The sequence below is a fragment of the Stegostoma tigrinum genome, chromosome 8, assembly GCF_030684315.1.
Source record: "Stegostoma tigrinum isolate sSteTig4 chromosome 8, sSteTig4.hap1, whole genome shotgun sequence".
NCBI classification, from domain to species: domain Eukaryota; kingdom Metazoa; phylum Chordata; class Chondrichthyes; order Orectolobiformes; family Stegostomatidae; genus Stegostoma; species Stegostoma tigrinum.
Window position 1 is genome coordinate 34,736,776 of NC_081361.1, and position 21,376 is coordinate 34,758,151.

The 21,376-nt window shown below is 37.5% G+C and overlaps 1 protein-coding gene across 8 annotated transcripts in view; it reads left to right on the top strand.

Annotated features, from left to right (window-relative positions):
• The window catches only part of ro60 (Ro60, Y RNA binding protein), a 39,235-nt gene extending 21,005 nt beyond the window's left edge, over window positions 1-18,230 (top strand). For all 8 annotated transcript variants that reach the window (XM_048539492.2, XM_048539490.2, XM_048539491.2 and 5 more), the window contains 6 exons: window positions 2,434-2,580; window positions 3,744-3,881; window positions 3,967-4,086; window positions 6,396-6,509; window positions 7,461-7,607; window positions 11,428-18,230. In XM_048539492.2, the coding sequence (XP_048395449.2) occupies window positions 2,434-2,580; window positions 3,744-3,881; window positions 3,967-4,086; window positions 6,396-6,509; window positions 7,461-7,607; window positions 11,428-11,580 (819 nt within the window). In that variant the 3' untranslated portion in view covers window positions 11,581-18,230. The remainder of the gene's footprint in view (window positions 1-2,433; window positions 2,581-3,743; window positions 3,882-3,966; window positions 4,087-6,395; window positions 6,510-7,460; window positions 7,608-11,427) is intronic.
• The last annotated feature ends 3,146 nt before the right edge of the window (window positions 18,231-21,376 follow it).

Here is a 21,376-nt window from a genome sequence, read left to right on the forward strand (position 1 = left end):
ACTTAGCGACAGTGAACAGGAGTATAGTGACATAGAGAAACCCAAGCAGCGAGCGCAATAGACATTATATTGGAAAAATGGGGTAACTGATGACCACGATGCAGCAACACCAGCTGGGAGTAAAAAAACACAACCAATATTCAGTTCACTTAATATGCACAGACAATGAAGGCCATTAGTTCGACTGGGACAAAGTGAATATATCCGGGACATGCAAACAACAGAGATGCAAGGGAACTTCTGTTGGCCTGGTTCTCAACACGGGACTCCATTAACAAATACATAGAAATAGACCAAGTATACAGGCCACAGCTGAAAAACAGAACTGGAAGTGACGAGACCCACCACACCAGAGGATCATACAAGTGTGGAACAGAGCAGAACACCACCAATTTGATTACAGGTCTCCCTGATGATGTTGCCTAGAATGGAAATTAAACGTCTGCACGCCAAACAACAGTGAGCAACCAAACAACAACACCTGGATAAATACATAACAAGGAAGGTAATAGGGGGATACAGATCCTTGAAGTAAAGACAGTTTTAGTATGAAAGGGCAAAATGTGTCAGCGCAGGCTTGGAGGGCTGCAGAGCCTGTTCCTATAATGTATTGTTCTTTTTTCTATAACGCCACCCCTCAACCGGCTAGGGTCCACGGAAAAATATGCCAGTCTATTCAGCCTCTCCTTAGGACACCATCCCTCTCATCCCAGCAACATCTTAGTAACTCTTTTCCGAACACTTTGCAATTTAGTAATATCCTTCCTGTAACCGGGCAACCAGAACAGTACACGGTGCTCCATAAGGAGACTCACCAATGTCCTGTACATCCACAACATGACATCCCAATTGCTATATTCAATGCTGTTACCAATGTAGGCAAGCATGCCAAGTGCCTTCTACACCACCCTGACTATCTGTTATGCCACTTTCGACGAACTATGTACCTGAAGCTCTAGGGCTCTGTTTGACAACACTCTCCAGGGCCCTACCATTAACTGTATAAGTCTTGCTTTAGTTTGCAGCACCTTGCATTTATCTAAATTAAACTAACATCTGCCACTCCTTGGCCCATTGACCCAGCTGATCAAGGTCCCATTGTAATCTTAGGTAACCTTCTTCACTGTCCACTATGCTATCAATTTTGGTGTCATCTGTAAACTTACTAACCAGGCTTCGTACCTTCTCATCCAAATTATTTCTTTCAATGACAAACAACAGTGGAACCAGCACCAATTCCTGTGGAACACTGTTGGTCACAGGCCTCCAGTTCGAAAAACAAGCCTCTAACACCTCTCTGTCTCCTACCGTCAAACCGATTTTGTATTCAGTTGGCTAGCTCTCCCTGGATCCTGTGTGACCTAACTTTACTTACCAGTCAAGCATGTGGAACCTTTTTTGAAGGCCTTGCTAAAGTCCCCTTTGACAACTTACCAACCAGCGACATCAGACTTACCAGTCTGCAGTTCCTGGGCTTCTCCTTGCAGCCATTCCTGAATAAAGTCACAACATAAACCACCCTACAGACCTGTGGCTGTAGGTAAGAGACATATCTCAGCTAGAGGCCCCCCCCCCACAATATTTTTCTTAGCTTTTCATAATGTTGTGAGATATACTTGATCAGGTCCTGAGGACTGACTATAAAGAGAAACTATTTTGCTTAGGACTATTTTCACTGGAGTTTAGAAGATTGAGGAGGAATCACATGGAAACCATCACAGCCTATGTTTTGAACGGAGATGGAGAAAAATTTCTTCACCCAGGGAGTGGAGAGCTTGTGGAATTGTGTGACTGAGCAGTTGAGAATGTTTTCAAGAAGTCAGAAATAGTCTTGAGTCTCAAGTGATCAAAGAATATAGGGAGAATACAGAAACAGTGTAATGAGTTGGCCAATGGAAGGTGATATACTGAATGAATCATTTCCCACATTACCCATTATGTGGGATAACGTACACGGTCAACACAGTATAAATGAGAAAGGATTGTGTATTAACTTGCTGACTCATTGGAAAGGAAATCTCTTAAAATTAAATGGGTAGTTAAATTTAGTACAAATTTAAGTGGAGAAAGGCTGAAACTGTGGTTGATGGTTTAGAAGTTGCAAACTACAAAAGGTGAGCCTTCATAATTAAATGAATACAGAAGTGTCTAAGAATTGATGTTCTGTCTTTTTCCGCTGACTTTCCAGAATACATTTTTCTTGCCTCACTCTTTGCTCCATGGACAGCACTGAATATTGTACTTTTATGTTGAACACAGGCATTCACAGTGTTGCATCCTGAAGTATTGGTGTATAATACAGAACCAGAGTAATGTGTTTCTTCACTGATTTGAAATATTAACTCTGCTTTTCTCTGTCTGCAAGTGCTTTCACACTTGCTGTGTTTTTCCACCATTTTATGTCTTACACTGTTTTTTTCCCCCTCTGCTTAGGTGTGGAGGGCATTATTGAAGGATATGCCAGTTATTACAATGCTTAAAAATTTGGGAAAAATGACTACAGACTCTATTCTTAAACCAGAAAGTGGAGAGGTTACCGTGGTGTGTGAAAGATTGAACAATGATACTATCTTAAAGAAGGTATGATTTTCTACCTAAATATTTGTAATAATTACTTTCAGTTAGTAAAGGCAATGGAACATGCTTACAACCACAACTGCTCCTAATCACATAGTACTGAAAATTTGGAGCAGACTTCCTGTCTCAACTTGACAATTCACTTTTTTATCTACCTTAATATAAAACAAAGAACTGCAGATGCTCAAAATCTGAAACAAAAACAGAAATTGTTGGAGAAACTCAGCAGACCTGCCAGCAGAAAGCAGCTTTGAAGTCTTTGACCCACTTCAGAAGAATTTTTCCAGCAGCAATTTCTGTTTTTGTTTCTTATGTAACTTGTCATTGCAAAATTCAGCTACCATACAATTGATCTCCAAATCCAAGTCATTGGTAAAGATTATAAATAACTATAGCCCCTACATTGATCCCAGTGGCACTCCAATAGTTACTCTTGCCAAATATATAATTAAGATATCTAATTATTAACCTCGATGTTGCATCAACAGGCAAAGTGAGACAAATGGAAAGCAATTGTTGGAGTCCATCCATATGCAGTTGAAAGCAAATGACTGATGTCTTTGAGTTTCTCGTCTGTAACTCGAATCATGCTCCATCAACTCCTTTTGATTGATCTGGCGTTCAACTCCATCCAAGTTGCTATATTTGCTCATTTAAACAGGGACGAAAATGTTAGGGATAAAACATTCAAATGTAGATACGGTTTTAAAGGTGTATTAATTCTTAATTATTGATGGACAACTGCTCTGAAATTACTTTAGAATTTATGTTATTATTGGAGAATTTCACAAAGTAAAACCTGCATTTTTTTCCCTATTTTTTCACTCTGTCCCAATTCCTTATGTACAAAACAAAAATAATTAAACTTAATTGCAAAACTTGACTTGATGGAATAGCTGTTTATCAGTATTTTTAAATAAGTAAATTATTTAAAATGGTAGCAAAGTTAAGAGTGCATCATTTATAAAAATATGCATACGTGAACTGTGATCCTTTGATCAAAATATTAAAGGCTATTACTACTCTGAAAAGACACCTAAATACAGTGAACACCTTCAGGATGAGGGTTGAGGGCATAATATTTGAGTAAGGGAAATGATGCACTGATGTTTTTTAACCACATATAGATTATATTTGTCAAAAATACATTTATGTTTGAATTCTAGGCTGGAATCCATCCATTTCACATTTTGGTGGCTCTAGAAACATACAAGGGAGGAAAAGGAAACCGAGGAAAGCTAAAGTGGCATCCTGATCCAGAAATTTTATTAGCTCTTGATAAAGCATTTTATAAAGCTTTCAAGGTAATAATGTATGTCATTTTCGAACCCCATAACATGCCTTGTGATTTGTGGAAATTAAATTAAGTATTTTTATGTATTGTTACAGAATGTGGAACCAACTGGAAGGCGATTTGTTTTGGCCTTAGATGTCAGCACTTCCATGTGCACTCAGGTTCTAGGATGCAGAGCACTTTATGCTTATAGTGTTGCTGCAGCTATGGCAATGGTAAGATGCTTTTACAAACCAGTTCTTGCTTTAGTGTTTTCCCAATTTCTTTTGAAGATTTTTTTGTTATTATGTAACAGTTAGTACAAATATATTGTATAATTTTTAAAAATCAGTATTAAAATAAGTATTTGCAAGGTTCCCAAATTAATCATTGCATGATACTTTTTGAATAGAAATTACTATTTTCCTTTCTTTCCACACAATGATACTATCTTAAAGAAGATATGATTTTCTACCTAAATATTTGTAATAATTACTTTCAGTTAGTAAAGGCAATGGAACATGCTTACAACCACAACTGCTCCTAATCACATCGTACTGAAAATTTGGAGCAGACTTCCTGTCTCAACTTGACAATTCACTTCCTTTTTCCTCTGGATTGGTAATTTAAATAGTTAGTGTTTTATCAAGGATAACAAAGTGTGGGGCTGGATGAACACAGCAGAGCAAGCAGCATTTTAGGAGGACAAAAGCTGACATTTCTGGCCTAGACCCTTCGTCAGAAAAATAAGTGTTTTATCAAAGTTTTGTTCTTGTGTAACCAGCCACTAGGTGGCACTAGAAAGTTGAAATAACCAGTGGCTTCCTGGACGTCTGCATTAGCACCTTGCTGCAGTGACAATTCCTTCATTTCATTACTGGCGTAAACTTCTTTCCATGGGCACAACAAAAATAACTTGCATTTATGTAGCACCCATTGTAGTTACAGGAGCATTATGTACAAGATTTTGCTACTGCAAAGCTGTTTGTCAGCTTCCTAAATTGCATCTGGGTATTGTGCATGAATCCTTTCAACTCCCACCAAAATGATCCCAGTTATTTAAAAATTGACAAACTCATTCTAAACTGTTGTTGCTCTCTCCTGAGTAAAAAGCAGTGTTGAATACCTACTTGATATTTTTGTAATCGTCTCCACTTAGGTTAAGTTCGGTGTAACAGACAGACCTCGGGGTGCAGGTACATAATTCTTTAAAGTATGCGTCACATGTAGATAGGACGGTTAAAAAGGTGTTTGGCATGCTTGCCTTCATCACACTCAGTCCTTTGAGTATAGGCATTGGGACGTTATGTTGGGGTTGTGCAGGACATTAGTGAGGCCTCTTTTGGAATACTGTGTCCAGTTCTAGTCACCCAGTTGCAGGAGGGATATTATTAAGCCGGAGCGAGTTCAGAAGAAATTTACCAGGATGTTGCTGGGTGTGGAAGATTTCAGTTATAAAGAAAGGCTGGATAGGCTGGGAGTATTTTCTCTGGAGAATAGGAGGTTGAGGGGTGAACTGATAGAAGTTTTATAAAATAATGAGAGGTAGACTTGATGATACTTGTCTTTTTTCCCTAAGATGGGGAATTTCAAGACTAGATGGCCCATTTTTAAGGTGACAGGAAAAAAACTTAAAAAAGACATGAAGCAATTTTTTTTAACACAGAGGATGGTTCGTGTGTGGAATGAACTTCCTGAGGAAGTGATAGATGCAGGTACAATCACAATGTTTAAAAGACATTTGGATGGATACATGAATAGGACAGGTTTGGAGGTTCAGTTTGGAATTATGTTCAGCATGGACTGGTTGGACCGAAGGGTCTGTTTCCATGCTGTATGATTCTAAGTGTAGCTGCTTGCAGTCTTCATGGGGACATTATTTTGTTTTGTTTGTTGATGAAAGCAGTGCAAATTCCTCAAACCTTTTCCAGCCATGCTGCCAGCTTGGAAATTTTCCAGTCATATTGTACCAGAATTGCTCTGCAGCTTGCCCATACTAGACCTCACAGTGTGACCACCATTTATTGGTTTCATTAATTTGATTTACTGCAAACAAATAGCCATTTCCACAAGATCATTCAATTTACAAGATTTACATCATTTGATCCACATCTGTTCAACCAGCTAATATTTAAAATAGCATTAAATAAAGTTAAACAAAATTTATGTTTAATTCTACGACTTTTTTATACACAAGAAATACTTGTGTTTGAGGGTGTGTGTGGAAAGAGATAAGCAGTTTGTTGTGCATAGTGTACTGCTCAGCAGGCTGGTTTACCTTGTTTGCTGCTGATCTTGTGTTGGATTCAGGCTTGTGAAGAGTATTCCACCACAGTCATGGCTGCTTTCTGGATGCTGGACAGGTTTTGGGAAAGCAGGAGATGAGTTATTTAGCACAGAGTTCCCAATCTTTTATGGTCACAGCGTTTACATGGCTTGTCCAGTTATCATTCTGGTCAATGATTACCTTCAAAGTGTTTAATAGTACATGTGTATCTTAGTCCTGTCTAGAAGGAGTAACCATCGCGAGTTCTTTTTCTTTTAGGTAGTTGCACGCACAGAGACCAATTTTACAATAGTTGCTTTCTCTGATGAAATTGTTCCATTACACATCACTTCAGAAATGACAATGGATGAAGTATTTACTGCCATGCGTGCGGTAATGTAAAATCTTTACGTTTTTTAACTTCAATTTTCATAAAGCCTACAAGTTTGATCTACATTGGCAGTAACAGCATCTATCTGTATTTTACCTTTATTTCACCCATTTTGCTAACTTTGTTCCTGCAGTTATAAAAGTCAATATTAATAGTTCAGCTGTGGAGGAAAGTTTATTTCAGAAACCATATAAAGATGGTGAATCATAACCATGGGGCTTCCTTTAAAAATTAAGCTGTTCTTCAATGTATGGTTAGAAATAAACATTCACTATATACCGGCATGAGTGTTAGTGCCAATTAATTTCATGAATGCTCCAGATGTATTTTTATTCACGCAGTTCCAGACTCTAAGTAGCTTTAGTAGATATTACTTTTGATGATGTGACGATGTTGGGTGCCAAGATTTTTGCACACGTGTTGGTCCTAGTTCGTAGAAGCCCCACAGTGTGGAAGCAGGCCATTTTGACCCATCGAGTCCACACCGACCCTCGGAAGAGCATCCAACCCAGACTGGCCCCTATCCCTGTAACACTGCATTTCCCATTGGCAAAAGCCTAGCCTGCACATCCCTGGACACTATGGGGAAATTTAGCATGGGCAGTCTACCTAACCTGTACATCTTTGGACTGTGGGAGGAAGCTGGCGCAAATCCACACAGACAGTCACCTGAGGGTGGAATCCAACCCAGGTCCCTGGTTCTGTGAGGCAGCAGTGCTAACTAATAAGCCAATGTGCTACCCAAGTAATTGCACGTATTTTTCTGGACAACCTTCCATTAAACTTTAAAGATGCAATGGTGTTTTTCTCCCAGTTTAATGCAGTAATTAAAAAAAATTGTTTGAATTCTTTATATCTCCAGTATTCCCAACTTCTACTTTTTTTTCTCACCTGAAATGAAAGTGACTTCTTTGTTTAATTATAAAGACAATTTTGAATGTTTCTTTTAACAGGTTCCCTTTGGTGCCACGGACTGTGCTCTCCCCATGTTATGGGCTAATAAGACAAAAACTGTTGCAGACGTGTTCCTTGTCTTTACTGATAATGAGACATATTATGGAAATACGCATCCAGTAGATGCTTTAAGAGAATACAGAAAGGTGAGAGAATTATCTTACAATAATCTCACAATGTAACAATTTTTACAAGGCAGATAACGTTAGATTTGGGAAATGTGTAACAAACTCAAACATTTGTGTGTGCAGCATTGTTAGAAATATGCTGTAGTTCCTGTCTAGAATCAGAAAGGTGCTGGTGTCAGTCCTGAGAAGCATGGTCTAGAAACATTGCAAGAAAGAGGAGAATCTTGGTAACTGCACTCCTGGATTAGAGGAGGACTGATGGTGAGATGTCCCTTCTGTAATTATTAAATGGTAATCAGTGCTAGCAGGATGTGTGTTGGTTACTTTGATAAGACAAAATTGGACTTGGCTGTAATAATTTCCACAGCTGAATCAGATGCCAACGCTCCTCATTCAGCTCAATATGAATAATGGCCATTTGGAAGAAACACCTAACATGTTCAGCAGCTGGGAAACATTAACTCTGTACCAAAGTTTAAAATCTGCAGGAGTGAGGATGAAGAATTGCAATTTGGTGTGAATTGTTTATAATTTCCTTTTTATCCAGGAAAATATACTGACATGATATGTAACATGTTATAATTTGACATTTGGAAGCTCACTAGAAATTGAGCCAGCACAATGGCTCTGTATAAAATCTATCAACCAGCACAGTAGTGAACCATCCTGACCAGTAGAATCTGCACTTTACTTCAATATGTTAAGATTTTGGCACTGATAGACATTGGGATGCTACAATTAACACAAACATACAAATCAGTAGCAAGAGTAGGCCATTCAGCCCATTCAGCCTGCTCCACCATTCAGTAAGATTATGGCTGATCTGATTGTAACCACAGTCCACATTCCCACCCACTCTTCATAAATTCTTATTAAGCAAAGCTTTAAAGGTTATCTGCTGCTGCCTGAAATATTTTCAAGGATTTTGCTTCCATTATCATTTTGGCGACAGAGTTCCAAAGGTTCACGAACCTCTGAGAAAGTATTGTGCCTAAACTTTGTTTTAAGTGGATGATGTCTGATTTTTAAACGGTAACTCCTAGTTCTAGATATTCTGATAACAGAAATGATATTTGCGAATGGCAATGGCCTAATGATATTATTGCTGGATTGTTAATCCAGAGATCCAGGTAATGTCCTAGAGACCAGGTTAGATGGTGGAATTTGTCTTCAATAAAAATCTGGAATTAAGAGTCAAGTGATGACTATGAACCCATTGTCAATTGTCAGAAAAACTCGTCTGGTTCAATAAAAACTGAAAGAACTGCAGATGCTGGAATCAGGAACAAAACCAAAGTTGCTGGAAAAGCCCAGCAGGTCTGGCAGCATCCGTGAAGGAAAAAAAAGAGTTAACGTTTCAGGTCCAGTGACCCTTCCTCAAAACTGATGGTGGCTGGGAAAACGTCGATTTATATGGAGAAAAAAGGGAGGAGGATGGGGTAGGGAGTAAACAATATGATAGAGCCTAAAGAGAGAGAAAAGCAGTTGGATAGACAAAGAGTTGATAACAATTAGGCTTGGAGGGTGAATAGTTGTTAATGGGGACTGTTAGTGACTAACAACAGCTATTTGGTAACAAGGAACAAAACAAAGGTTGCTGGAAAACCCAGCTGCTCTGGCAGCATCTGTGACGGAAAAAACAGAGTTAACGTTTCGTGTCCAGTGACCCTTTATCAGAGCCCTTCCTCACCAGACTGGAAATGTGAACTCTGTTTTTTCCTTCACAGCTGCTGCCTGACTTGCTGAGCTTTTCCAGCAACTTTGTTTTTGTTCCTGATTTACAGCATCTGCAGTTCTTTCGGTTTTTATTTGGTAACAAGGCCTCGTATGTGGGGTAGGGGGCTGGAACATGGGAGAGTTTAAGCCCCAAAATTATTGAACTCCATATTGAGTCCGGAGGGCTGCAGGATTACCAAGCAGAAAATGAAGTGTTGTTCTTCCAGCTTGTGTTGAGGTTTGCCAGAACACTGCAGCTGGCCAGAGACAGAGATGTTGGCCAGAGAACAGAGTGGTATGTTGAAGTGGCAGGCAACAGGTAGTTCAGGGTCTTTTTTGCGAGCAGAACATAGATGTTCTGTGAAGCAGTCACCCAGTGTACGCTCCACCAGGCCTTGTTATCACATAGCCTGCCATTACACACTCCCTGTTGTTCGTCACTTATAGTCCTGATTAACTACTATTCACCCTCCCCGCCTAATCGTTATCAACTCTGTCTAACCAACTGCTCTTCTCTCTCTTTAGGCTCTATACTATAATTTACTCTCTATCCCATCCTCCTCCCTTGTTTCTGCATATAAACTGACATTTTCCCAGCAACCATCAGATCTGTGGAAGGGTCACCAGACGTGAAACGTTAACTCTGTCTTTTCCTTCACAGATGCTGCCAGATCTGCTGAGCTTTTCCAGCAACTTTGTTTTTGTTCCATCAGGTTCACTAATATCCTTTAAGGAAGGAAACTGCCATCCTTACCTGGTCTGATCTGGCCTACATGTGCCTCTCGACCCATAGCAATGTAGTTGACTCTTAACTGCCCTCTGGGCAATTAGAAATGGGCAGTAAAAGCTAGCCTCACTCTCATCCTGTGAATGAATTAAAAAAAATCCACATCCACCCTGTCAAAATGCTTGAGAATTTTATCTTTCAATCAAGTTCTAAACTCCAGCGCATATAAGACTGTGCAGCTTTTCCTCATAACTCAATCTGCCTATTCCAAGTATTTGTCCAGAGAACCTTCTCTGAAATGCATCCAATGTATTTATATCCTTCTTTAAGGTAACCAATAATGTGCACAGTACTCCATAGATGGTCTGAACAGTGCTTTGTTTAATTGAAGCGTACCCTCCCTATTTTAGTGTTCAATTCCCCATAATTTATGACATTTTATTAGAATTCCTATCACTCGTTGTACCCGCATATTCTTCATTTCCCTAGCTACTTGCATGTATTTAGTGCCAACAGCATTTATGATTAACACAAATCATTGCAATACCTTGAGGAGAAATTACTTAAGTGAGAGGGGAATTAGGGATGTCCCTCACACATTTGTTGCACATTCAAATTAACACAAAGAATTCAACTATTCAATTCCTCTAGACCTTGCAGCCGTTTTCCTATTTATATTGGCAAATGCTGGTGATGAATATTTAGAGTACAAATCCCAACTCCTAACTGAGGCACATGTGAAGTATGATTTAAGTGTACCTGAAGTAATGTGTTGTACTAAGATGATTAATGATCCAGAGATAAAGCTACCAGTAAATGTATGAACTAGGTTAAAGTAAATACAACATTCACCTCACAGACTTCCATCAGCATCAACCCTTTAATTGCATAGCAGTATGATCAGTGAGCTAGCATTTGTGTTTCTATACAGAGCCCATAAAAAGGGTAATTTTCAATGGTACCTTCAAGATACTAATAGGATTACAGATGCTATTTCGAGATTTATCGACCATCAAAAGTGAGCAAGTCAAGTCAGACAAGTTGTCTGAATGATCATTCTCAACCATTCAGAAAGTCAATGAAAATTAGTGGTGCAAAAAATATGATGTAGTTATTCTATAATTAAAGAAAAGACAATTGTAGCAGTTGAAGCTTTGTGCTTCTTGAGAGAAATATTGCCCATATAGTCCTACAATGTGAACACAGCCAAATATTAGCTATGATTTTGTCAATTTGTATCATTCAAATGTAGAACACTGCAGATGCCAGAAACATGCAATCAAAACAGAAAATGCTGGAAATACTCCAAAATCAAGCAGCATCTGTAGACAGAGATTGATTCAGATCATCTTCAATTGATAGGCTTATTGTTTTTTTGTGTTTATTTTGTTACAGAACATGGGCCTTCCTGCCAAATTGATTGTCTGTGGATTGGCTTCTAATGGTTTCACCATTGCCGACCCGGACGACAAAGGCATGCTGGATATTTGTGGCTTTGACTCTGGGGCTCTGGACGTCATTCAAAACTTTGCATTGGATTTGATTTAAATATTGGAAGAAATCATTGAATTATTTAGTCAGAAAGTAATTACTCATCAGGTTTCTAGGACTGCATAAATGAAACACACACGTTATGGATTGCTAAGTTCTTGGTAGAGTGCCTGTTTGAATTAACAAGACACTATAAATGGCATGATCTGTAATTGGATTTCAAGAATGTTCTGCCACAGCAAATTGTTTTAATTATAGTTTGCTTTTGGCTGTCTGCTGTGGAAGCATTTATAATCTCAACGAGAAACATCTAAGTAGAGCAGCAACCGAAGTTGTGCTCTTTTCGTTTTCATTCAATGGGTTTACATGAGACCATACTGACAGTAAATAGATTATATAAAATAGTGGAGAACTATTTTTTGAATTATAATCTTTTACTGTGAACAAGTTGACAAGAGTTGAGATGTTATAATCATGGAGATGGATTTGGATCAAGTTTTTGAGAAGAATTAGGTCACAAGAATATTCTGAGACGAAATATTTCTGATACATTGTACTCTGTAGTTCTTTTAATAGCAGTTACATGAAAAGAATCTATAAAGGATGAAATGGGCATTAAAGCCAGGGTGAGAATATAGTAAATTAGAGTTTATTATAGGTGGATTGTGATAAATAAATTAGACTATAAATGGTAAACCTATGTGTAAGTATGCTACTACTTTTCCAAGTTGCTATTATTCAGCTGTCAGATGGTTTTAAAGGACAGCCGTGAGTGTCATATCCACAAAAATAAATTCTCCTTAACACTCACCAGCAATTTCTTTTCATATATATCTTAGACTTTAGTAGCTGCTGTCAGTGAGGGTTTGGCAAAAATCAAGTTGGAGATATATTGAAAATTAAGGTAACTCAATGAGATGAAGTTAACAATAAAATATCATTTTGCAGGAAGTAGTGTCATTTCAGTTTCATGATAGTTCACTTTAATGACTGATGCGTTCTCATCTATCTCACGTATTAATAATAATCTAGATGGTTTTAACTGTGGAATCCATAGCAAACAATGAATTTAAGCCAGAGTATTAGTCATGCAGGTAACTTTGCTGTTCTGATTCAGCCTTTTGGATTTTGAGGGTTCAATGCAACGTGATCTTAATTGAAAATAATATCTATGTCAACAGTTAGAAATTATCCCTGGGCTAATGCTTCAGAAATCTTTGGTTGTGAAGAATCCAATATTTGCCAGCTGAAATGACCTTTATGATTTATGAGTGTAAGTGTGTACTTGATGTGACGTCGAACTCCAAACCTTGCTACAGTGGTGTGTTTTTGAAAGAACAAAATGCAATATTACATTGTTTTACATGTAAAGCAGAGGCACTGGGGGCTTGTATGAAGATGCTAAAATATCTGTAAAATAAAAGTTGGGTTGGGAAAGCATTAAATGTTTCAGCAGAATAATCTTTTGATAAATCAAAACAATCAAACCCTGAAAATATTGTTAAATTTGATTATTTTCAAACTAGAATCTTGTGGAATGTTCCATTAGGTTATAAGCACCATTCTTTTGGGAACTTCTTTAAATGATACTTTTCTTCTCCTTCTCTCCTAAAATCAGTTCCTCTTGTATGTTCCCTCCAATTCCCTCCAGTACTGGAACAAAGGGATATTAGTTATATGTACATCTGGAAAATGTGCGTATTCTGATTGTTTTGTCGGGGACTTTACAGGCAAGCTTGATTGCCATGCCAATTTGATGTCTCTATGCATGTATAACACTAGCAAAGGCTACCAAGCAGCACCCTTACAGTCCTAGCTAAACCAATAAGACTATAGACCAAGCCTTCTATTTCCTATTCTGTATAAAACCCATGGCGACGTTGTTCCAGCCTGCTTTTGTGACTATCGATGAAGCTAATGGGTAAAGAAATGGTTAAAATGCATACAGCACAAACTGGTAATATTGTTATGGTTACATTTCAAATATTGTTGTCTCAGCCTTGTACGTTTTCATCCAATTGTTCAAAACACTTGATATAGCAGTGGAGGTTGTGTGGATAGATGATCTGGAAGTTTTATGTGGAGTCACTGACTTAGTTGCCACATGTTTTGCAGGTAGGAGTAATTACCAATAGTTAATAGCCCAGCTGGTTGTCATTAACACATGAAAGATGGCTTGAAGCATTCTGTATTTTTGTGTACTTGCTGCTTTTTGCATGATACATGGTTGGTAGAAATCACACTGAAAGGCATGGTAACCAATTCAGCCAGCTGTTTGATTTAGATCCATCAGAACAAATGATACTATCCACGAGTGATGTTGGTAAAGAAGTGGGAATGTGGTCAGACCTCTTACTTGTCACTACCTGACAAAATCTGCCTGAGTACATGCCTCCAAAGAAAAATGACACAACAACATGTTAAGATGTCATTTAACAGATTGGGTCCAAAGCATTGCATTGGAGCAGGTAGACCCTTGAAGATCTAGTGAAAATTGTGCTGAGGAAATGTAAAAAGTGAGCGACTATTGGAATAAAGAACTTCATAATTTAAGCCTTGAAAGATGACCAAGTACTGTCATGGTATTTTAGAATAAAACTGCAACTGGATTTCATTGCACAACTGACATGAAATAATTAGATAGAAAATGACTGAGAAATTACTGGGTTTAAAAGCCAATAATATTCCCCAGACACGCAGGGCTCTTGGGAGTTTTAAGTGTCTGCAGAGATGGTGATATGTTAGTTTTGATCTTCCAAAAGTCCCCGAAAGGTAGAAGCAGTCCCTGTGGTTTGGAAGGTAGAAAATGTTAACTTCTCTATCCAAGCAAGGAAAAATAGAAAAAATGTGAAATTGTAGGTCAGTCAACCTGATACAATTTCTGTAGAAAATGCTACAATATAGTATTAGAGATGTGCTAATGGACATTTGTAAGATCACAGAGTGAAACCTGGCTTTTGGAAACAGTAATCCTTTTTCCTTTCATGGGATGCGGGCATCATTGGCAAGGTCAGTATGTGTTAGTGATTTCTAATTGCCCTTGAACTGAGTGGCTTGCTAGGTCATTTCAGGCAGCAGTTAAGAGTCAATTATATTGCATTGTGTCGGGATACGCGTGTAGGTCACATTGGGTGACAATTTCCTTTCCTACAGAGTGAATGGAATCTATGATTCTGTAAGTGAACCTTAAGTCATGGTTGAAATTGCTGAGATTAGCTTTATATTTCAGATGTATTCATTGAAGTTTGATTCCACCAGCTGCAGTTGTGATATTTGAACCTGTGTTCCCAGAAAATTAGCTGAACCCTCTAGATTACCTGTCTATCAACATTGCTGCTACATTACTTCCTCATCTTATTGCGTTTTACAACTCTGTTAGAGGTTTTGAAAGATAACTAGCAACATTGCTAAAGAAGCCAGTGGATGTAGGATAGAGATTTTGATGAAGCAGTTATTAAAGTACTGTCACAAAAACAGTTGTTAGAAATGATTGCTGTTGGGGAATTAGGATTCATAAAATAAGATAAATTAGTAGATAGAAAATCGAGATGGGCCTATACAGTGTGTCAACCCATAAGATGCTGCAAGGACCAGTGCTTAGGCTTTAGCTGTTTACAATCAGCATCAGTGACTCAAATGAGTGGATCAAGTGTAAGATAAGTTAGTTGAAATAAAAAGCAGGTGGGGGGTAAGCTTCTTAACTTTTTACTTGAGATGCAAGGATGATGCAAAAGGAATTCAACTACTAAATATGTAAGAAAGTGGTAGATGGAGGATAATGTTCTACTTTGTATCTACTTTGGTAGGACGAGCAGAGAAGCAAAGTATCTTTTTAAATGTGAGACTAGTAAATGTTGATGGTCAGAGGAATTTGAGTGTCACAAAGTGAAATGCAGGAACAAGAAGAAATTAGAAAGGCAAATGGTATGTACAGGTGTAATACATTTATGCAGATATTATACATGCTTTAGAGAGACTCTACCTGAAGCATTGGGTACGGTTTTGGTCTTGCCTAAAGAAGAATTATTCTCCTCTCAGAGGGAGAACAATGAACATTCATTAGTTTAATTTTTGAGATGAGAGGGCTGTCCTTTGTGGAGCAATTGAGCAGACTGGGCCTTTATTCTCTGAAGTTTGGAAAAATGAGAAGTGTTTTGAAAATGAAATTGTTCAAAACACGTAGAGGGCTTAACAAGATAGATTCTGATTTAGCTGGAGAATCTAAAACTGGGGTTCATGATCTCAGGATAAGTGTTTGGCCATTTAGGATTGAAATGATTAGACATGTATTCTTTTATAATACGACGAAGATTGAGAAATGTCTAGCTGAGAGACCTGTTAGATGTTCTGATGATGAATGTTTACGAAACTGGAGAATGATAGGTTTTTGAAAGGGATCAAGGGGACTAGTGAGATAATGAAGTTGATGTAACGTTCAGCCATTATCTTATTGAACGATGGGGCTAACTCAAGTGGCTTTATGGCCTGCTGTTTTTGGAGTTATCGTTATCATTAGCATTAGCCAAATTAAAATCTGTCTCAGTAAAGTGAATTAGTGAGGGACATAATTAGAAGTACTTGCATGCTGGTTGATCAGAAAAAATGTCCTATTTGCAGAATTTAAGAAAATTTTCTGAAAATCAACTCCAGGCAAAAGACCATCCAGGGTCTATGGTGCAAGGATGTTGATTAGGGCAGATGTCTAAATTACAGAGTTTCAAAGATTTTCTTAAAATCAAACCAACACATGTTCATATTGTGTCAATGACAGCTGCAGTAACTCAACAGTAGAAATCTTTATTGGTCTTGTGCTATGGTTCAGGAGAAAATGTTATTACTCCAATTTTATTATTAAACTGAGGAAACTGCTGCACTGGAAAAGTAATGAAGAAAAAACAACACAGCAGCAGAGAAAGTCAGGCATTAATAATAAGAATGTTCCTGTGACTGCATTGAACTGTCACCACCCAGCCTGAACCAAAAGATCTCAATAAAATTGTTATACATGCTATGAAAAGTATACTATGTTCTATGCAAATGCTCAGGTACTTGTAATTTTAGATACCATGACTGTTTAATCAAGCTCTTTACATTCATCTGCAAAACCAAAATTAGACATTTGGAGATTTAGTTGTTTCCAAGTAAGCAACTTGCAGCATTACAATCTATGTTTGAGTTTTGATTTGACCATTTATGACAACAACTTGAATTTGTGTAGCACCTTTAAGTTTAGTAAAATATCTCACAGGATGCACCTCACAGGAACATTATCAGAACAACAGATGCTGCATGTAATCTCTTGAAAGAAAATTGAGCATGTACGATACAATCTACTTTTATACTTAATACAACATTTTGGATTTTTGTCATCTGCTTTTTGGATTGCTCTGCTGCCTTTATGACAACTGATGATCTACTTGATTTGCACAGAAACATATAACAGCTTTTCCTTAGTCTTCACATTTTTTAAAATTTAATAACAATGTGCCATCATGGTCAACAGATTGTGTGTGACCTTGTGAACTTCTGAGCTTGCCTACTTTTTACAGTTTTTCACTTGGTCATTGTTTGCAGGTATTCCTGTGCTCTTGCATTCCAAACACTTCCTTAGGTATACAAATAGCCATTTGTAAGAGTCAGAGTATTGCTTTAAAAATCACATTTTCCTGAAGTGTATAAAATAAAAAGCTTTGACGTTTTTTTTCCAGCAAGTTTCAAATAATGGCTTGTTAGCTGTCTGATTTCTGCTGAATAAGACAAATGAGTCGGGGGCTGGCGGGGGGAGATCGTGGCATCTGTGCCCGTTTTCAAAATGATTAGTAAGACTTTCTTTTTGGAAGTACAAACACAAGACTTTGTGCTTTTGCAATATTTTGAATCTGACCAAAGTAATAAATAGGATAATATAATTCTTTTGTGGTTGCCACGTCTGAACAACATAATATAAAATTGCCACTGTCTGGGGAGGAGAGCTACTATTATTTGTGAACAATAAGATGCAAGTTTGTTAATGGTTCTGCACTGACCTATATGTCATCCTCATCTATTCTTTTGATATACCAGCATATTACTTATACCTCATCTTTTACATCCTTGTGTAAATAGCTTTGAGAGATTGTGTGGTTTACTCAAATCAGTTTCACATTAGCAAGGAAAGTAACCTTTTTGTATTTCTAGCTGATTTAAAAGCAAGATCAATAGTAACCTTTTAAATATGACCGATCAAGTCATACAATGATTGTAGTAAATAATGCTGGCATTCAGATGGTCTTTGTATAACATGCAAATTTAACTTTTAAAATCTGTACCATGTGGATTGATTAAAACAGGTATTGCCATTGGCAGGATTCTCTCTACAAAACTCTATGCATTTTGAATGAAAACTTCTTTAAAAAAGGGTAAAGTTGTGTCCAACTTATTCTTGTTCATACAAATGTAACGTCATACTGAACTTTGGAACTTTATCTGTCTGTGTATCTGAAAGCAGAATTTACCAAGTGTCAATTTAAAACAGGTTACTGCTGTGTCATTTCTAGAGCTACTCTTTCCATGGAAGTTTATGGTTACAACTTGAAGAGGCGATTAATCACTAACACCACTTGTCAAATTTAATGTGATGATGCTATAAGAATATGAACATTACTGTTAACTGCCTTTATATCAAATGTACACACTTTTTGTATTCTTTAATCCAGTTGAAATAAAGTGTTAGGGAAAATATATAGTGCTATGATGTTTAGAGCCTTTTTTTTGTTTTGTTTTGTTTCTCTTCATAATGCAATGCCACTGAGCAATTGCACAAGCAGGTCAACTGTTCCTAAACTTTTAGCGCTTTTCTGAACTTAGAAAATCGATGAACATGGTCAAAGTGACGTTTGAAGAAGAAAACTCCTCATTCCCCATGGGTAAAGTGACCAACTTCCATACTGAGCAGGTTTAATTTGTTTTTATAATTAAGTAATTTATCATAAACAATTACTGTGTTTAGAATAAATCTTGCTACTCAGTCTAACTGGATGCATTTTAATTTGCCTGTTTATTCCGCAAGTTATGGTGAGCAGGGAATAAAGCTTCTGTTTGATGTTAAAGAAGGATGCAGGCTCCTTCTACAGCAGAGTTTGGACCACATTCATTCACCATGTCCAGCAGTCTACCCTTGGAATGGAGTAGAACAGTGTCTGAGCCACCACCAATGCATGTCCCATTTATAAACACCTTTGGAACCTGAATAGGAAAATAAGGATGTGTTGAGTAACACTGAGCATTTTTTAAAATTACGTTCTTGTTTTTTCCACTTCTAATCTGAATACTTTAACTGCTGATATGAACACTGCTGAGGACAGGTAACTAGAGTATGCATAAATAGAAACTGTCCAATTTTATGTTGTCTTGCCTCTTTCTGGTCTACAAGAGTGCTGAGAAATTGGAGTTAGTTCCTCAGAGACTGGCTGCTTTGGATTTGTGCAATTCTTCTTTCTGCTTTATTTTTACCTCTTGCTAATTTATTCTACAACATGCAACCTTCCTTTGTCCTCCACTGTCATTTCTGCCAGTAAGCAAATTTTCAGGGGCTGGTAGATGGTAATTGGCTCGAATGTGCAAAACGACACTGAATGGAGTGGGCCTTATCAGTTCTATTGCAAAGTGTTTCTCAACTCTTTAATTCTAGTTGATTTGGTCAGAAAACATACAAATCCTGGCAAATGCAGGAGGAATACTGGTGTGTAGATTGCATATATTCTTCAGCTAATGACCTTTAGTGGCTCCTTGATTTGTAGTCCTGAAGACATTGTTAAAGTTTGTATTTGACTCATCCCAGTTCACACTGGACCATGGTTACTGACGTCGAAATGTCCTCATGGTGAGGTGTGTTATGTTCAGAGACGAGGAGTTGTGCTGTTGAGTATTGAGGGATGGTAGTGACGGCATCCTATATAAAATAATGTGCACAGATGATGGCTGTTTTTTAAAGAAGTACAATTTTAAACAGCCCCACCCGTACCAAACAGACAATGCTTCTTGGAGATTAAGTAATCAAATCAGATTTTTTGAATTTGATAAACATTTCCTTATAGAGTATTTCCTTTCGAAGGCAAAATAGTTTAAATGGCGGAAATCTAAAAATCAGAATATAAAACTAGCTTGGAGAGAGGTGGCAAACCCTGAAAATGTGAGTATTTCAAGATTATCTTTGTGGAATTCACAAGAGTAAGATTCGACATACTAAGAAACAGAGAAGATTAGCAGCCAAGAGGGAAGGGATAAACAAAGAAGAAAGATTTAATAACTTCAAGCTTTGCCATCTTGAGAGAAGACAACTTAGATGAACAAATTAAATTGCACCTAATGGAATAGATAAGGTAAACAATGATAAATTATACCAAGCCAGGACGTCAATTGAATTAATGTGTAAAGTAGAATTAGAACCAATGTCTCAGGAAATTTTTTTGGAAAATGTTTGGAATAACTTTGTTGCTGATGAGTAATCATTATTGTGATCAGAATACACCTTGTTGTAAGGGGAGAGCTTTGGGTATTCCTGGAACAAACTGTTATCCACTTAACAATTTTATCTTAAGATCTTAAAATAATCTTTAAAATAAATATTTGATGTGAATCAAGCATAGTAAGTGCACTTTGAAGACCTAAAAGGACACCAGCTTAATTGATGTTTTAACTACTTGACTAAAGGAATTTTGGGACTGCGGGATGACCATGGTGTCTCACATTGAATACTGCCTGTACACATCTGGATGCTAACTGAAGATGGAAATGGGCTTGCCATGATGAACAAGATGTGTGGTAAGTACTCTGCTCACACTGGTTCAATTCTTTTTAAAGGACTGCTTGGAGTAGATGCTGTAGAGTTATTGCCTTTGGTGGAGGCTTTCCACAACTAAAGCCAATGTGTTCACAAGAGAGTGAGAAATAGGAATGAGGAGAGTCTAACATAGTGTTGAGCTGGAAGAACACATAAGTCAGGCAGCATCAGAGAAGCAGGAAAGTTGACATTTTGAATTCGGACTATCTAGGAATGACGTGAGTAATGTTCAAATGTTTGTAAAATGATTCCTGTGACACCGGAGGCTAAAGATGGGTCCATATGATACACAGCATATCACTCAATAATTCTTGGGTGCACGTGTAGGTGGAAGGAAAGGATGCATTCTAAGTAGTGTAAAATGACATCTATATATTTTCAATAACAGAAATCCTGATTAAAGTAAAGAACTATATGTACTGTAATAGATCATTCTTCATCATCTTTTAGAGCTTTTGTCTTTGAATTTCATGCCATATATTTAAACATCTTTTAAATAAAGTCAGGATTTACAGAATGTAAAAATCTAATTAACTTACTGTCTTTATACCAGTCATTTCAGTAAGAATACACTGGAGATGCACACCATCATTCCGGAGATCTAATTCAACTGCTTTGTAGGGTATGCCCAGGTCTGCAAATATGTTCTTTACAATGTCACAGTAAGGGCATGTAGTTTTGGAAAAGATCACAACACGGTTTTTTGTAATTGTGTCCTGTAACAAATGAATGCAAGAGTTTTGTTTCTCTTCCCATCCTTCACTTGGTTGCTCACTATTGCAGTACAATATCATTATTGATACGGCTGGCCTTTCTTATTCATTTCTGTTAGGCTCATCACTTATTTGTTATTTTGTGACAGGCTTTGGCACTCTGAGAAACATTTCCAATATTCAAAATGAAATTCTCAAATGTTCCTCAGCCAGGAAGAATGAGCAAGGTAGCCACGTATTTTCTCTCAAGAAGATCATCTTTTCCAAGAGATCAAGATGCCCAAAAGTAATTATCAAATATAGTGGATTTTGGAAAACA